This window comes from Fulmarus glacialis, unplaced genomic scaffold, assembly GCF_000690835.1.
Source record: "Fulmarus glacialis isolate BGI_N327 unplaced genomic scaffold, ASM69083v1 scaffold15849, whole genome shotgun sequence".
NCBI classification, from domain to species: Eukaryota; Metazoa; Chordata; class Aves; order Procellariiformes; family Procellariidae; genus Fulmarus; species Fulmarus glacialis.
The window spans coordinates 20,255-23,148 of NW_009234005.1; the positions used below are offsets into that span (position 1 = coordinate 20,255).

At 32.5% G+C, this 2,894-nt stretch overlaps 1 protein-coding gene across 2 annotated transcripts in view; it reads right to left on the bottom strand.

The window, feature by feature from the left end:
* The window catches only part of HMGCR (3-hydroxy-3-methylglutaryl-CoA reductase), a 17,714-nt gene that overhangs the window by 12,097 nt on the left and 2,723 nt on the right, over positions 1 to 2,894 (bottom strand). Inside the window, exons 2-5 of one of the 2 annotated variants that reach the window (XM_009585518.1) lie at positions 2,213 to 2,408; positions 1,703 to 1,814; positions 1,075 to 1,162; positions 897 to 981 (exon numbers count right to left, since the gene is read on the bottom strand). In XM_009585518.1, the coding sequence (XP_009583813.1) occupies positions 897 to 981; positions 1,075 to 1,162; positions 1,703 to 1,814; positions 2,213 to 2,408 (481 nt within the window). Of the gene's footprint in view, positions 1 to 896; positions 982 to 1,074; positions 1,163 to 1,702; positions 1,815 to 2,212; positions 2,409 to 2,894 lie in introns of those variants that run through there. The other variant, XM_009585519.1, reaches the window with a different exon arrangement.

The window sequence follows — 2,894 nt, forward strand, 5'->3', positions numbered from 1 at the left end:
TGTGAAACACTTTCTTGGAAATGAATAAAAAATTCTGTACTCACAATTATTGTAAAATAATATACAACACTATAATATTGCATATATAGAGAACGTGCAATATACTCTAATATACAATATATGAAAATACAATTTACATTTTTTTTGTCACAATTAGTATGCTCAATGACCATTAATATACCATATTTCATAGGTATAAATTAATTCCACTAAATATAATTTTATTTCAGAACTTAGAATATTAGGAAAAAACCATTACAATGTGTGACAAGCAAGATGTCCTGTCAATCCTTCCTGTTGTGCTGAGTTAATTGCATTAGAGCATGAATGTTTCTGTCTACACATATACTATGTTTGTTCTGCTAAGATTTTGTCTAGAAATATGCTTTTTCCAGTATCAGCATTGTAGCATTAGATATCTCTTTATATACTGTTCCTGAGCCCTAGAAATTAACTTTTTTCAGTAACTGTTCTAGGGAAGACTTCGATCTAGGAACTGTAGCCTCCTTAATAGAGCTATAAGCATTGCTGATTCTGAACCCATAAAGTACTCATACATACAATTAACTTAGCTCACATGATTATGCACACTAATTGTACAGTGTTACTATTCACTTAAACGCTGATCTGCATTGAAGACAAGACAACACAGAATCTGGATGAAATCTTACCCTTTTTATATATCACCAATAGAGTATTCACCTGTATGTCTCTCCACCTGGATTATTCATAGAATCATAGAATAGTTTGGCTTGGAAGGGACCTTAAAGATCATCTAGTTCGAACCCTCCTGCCATAGGATAATGTTCATCTTTGAACATTAAGTTCAAAAGCTCCATTGCAAAAAAACCAAACCAAACCCAACCAAACAAACAAACAAAACCAAACCTCCTGACCTGTGAGTTGGAACTGAGCGCAAATTTGGCTAATGCACTTGCTCTTGACAGATCAATCAGAAGCAGGAAGAATGGTAACGCTTCACTGGAAAAAAGAGGCATATGTTAAAATTCAAGGTTTATCGTACAGGAAAAATAAAATCAGGCAAGGAATCCAGAATAACAATTCATTACTTACTTTAAACCTGTCAATTCTTTATCCAAGAAGTGAATTACCACTGTACTAAAAACAAAACTTGAGAAGATTGTGAAGAGGCCAGCAATACCTTTAAAAAAAGAGAATTGGAAATTTTTGTTTTATATATATTGGGAGGGAAAAAAAAGGAAAAAAGAAAAACTATACCTTTAGATCAATCCTGAAGCAAACAAATGACAATTCTCAACTCTCAGAGTGCATTAACACCAGTCGAGATACAAGCTGAAGTAGATGCTATTTTTGTACAGATATTTAAATCTAAACTTTGTACTGCATTCAAAATAAGACTCTAAGAAATAAAAGCCATAAATCTTCTCATTCATTACCAGCAAAAATGAAGACTGGCTTAAACAGCTCTGTATTTTTAAGTGTTTCATACAATAAAAAATTATTTCAAAAATTACATTTTCAGTGTTTATATAATCCTACACAATCTCTTAAAAAAAAAATTGCACTTTTATCTATGCAGAACATTTATTCTGCCATCTAGCAAATAATTAAAATAACCCTGTTCTGTATATAAGTATTAAAATTCTAGTATTTATTACCAATTTATATTTAAAAACTAATTAAAATGCATACAGCAAATACAAAAAATCAGATACAGTACCTAAAATGTATTTTGACCCAAGCTGCCTTAGGTTCTGAAACTGGAAATATATATAAAGGATTGCTATACAGCGTGTGATTGTCAGGATGATGATGTCACTGCTCAGAACATCCTGTTTGAAATAAAAAGCAATTTCGTTAGCTTTTACATTAAGTAGTAACTTGTTGTTAAATTTCAATAATAAAAAAATCCATTGTGAAGCTGCATTAAAGATGCATTAAAATAAGTATCACTGCTAGTCTGTCTTAAAAAATTGAAATATTGCAAACCATATTAATGTAAAATCCTTGTTCACTAGATACTGTGCAACTGAAAGTTAGATTTGAAAATATTCTGTAACGCATCACTGCTTGCATACAGCTTTAATATCCACAATGGGAAAAGAAGGCAATAAAGACATTTCTGCATAGCTACTTTCCTCCTAATACATCACAACCTGATCTTACTCTACAGAAAACCCTGGATCTACTGATTAGCAGTGAGTACTATAACACGAATTTAAATCCTTACTTCTTCAAGTTTGGGGCACTCATAATTCCAGCCACAGATCTTATCATTCCCAGTGAACATCTTCATGGACATCATACAGATGGTGAGAGTCACTGTTCCCACAATGACTTCCCATGGATGAGAGGCTACAAAAAGGCCATGCATTCGAAAGAGTCTGGACAACATTTTCAGGACTGTTTTTCTATACTTAGCGAACCTGCAACAAAAGAATATTTCATATAAGCAAGTACGAGAGTCAGGGAAAAAAGACAGAGCTCTATGAACTTCTGCAAGTCATCCCTCAGAGAAAAAAAAAACAAAACCAGTTAAGTAACAAATGAGTAAGGAAACTAATCTTCACCTTTCAACTTACCATGTAAAACACATTTATTTCTAATCTTCTGAAATATAATATGATCTGCTCCTGCCTTCTCAATCGTTGTTTTTTTAATACACATCTCCCTTGTTTCATCAAGGTCTTACTAGTAAGTCTCTGTAACTCTCACAACTCTTAGTATCTTCCTGTCACACAACTTTGATAGCACTTTGACTCCAACTTCTTGTTTTTACCACATATGTAAGCACTCACTAAATTCTGCTACTTCTTTCTACTCACTCTTCCTATCAAAAATATCAATTAGCTTTATTTTAACTATATAAATTACCAACTAACCATTGTTGGTAATGCTCAACTTCAACAGCA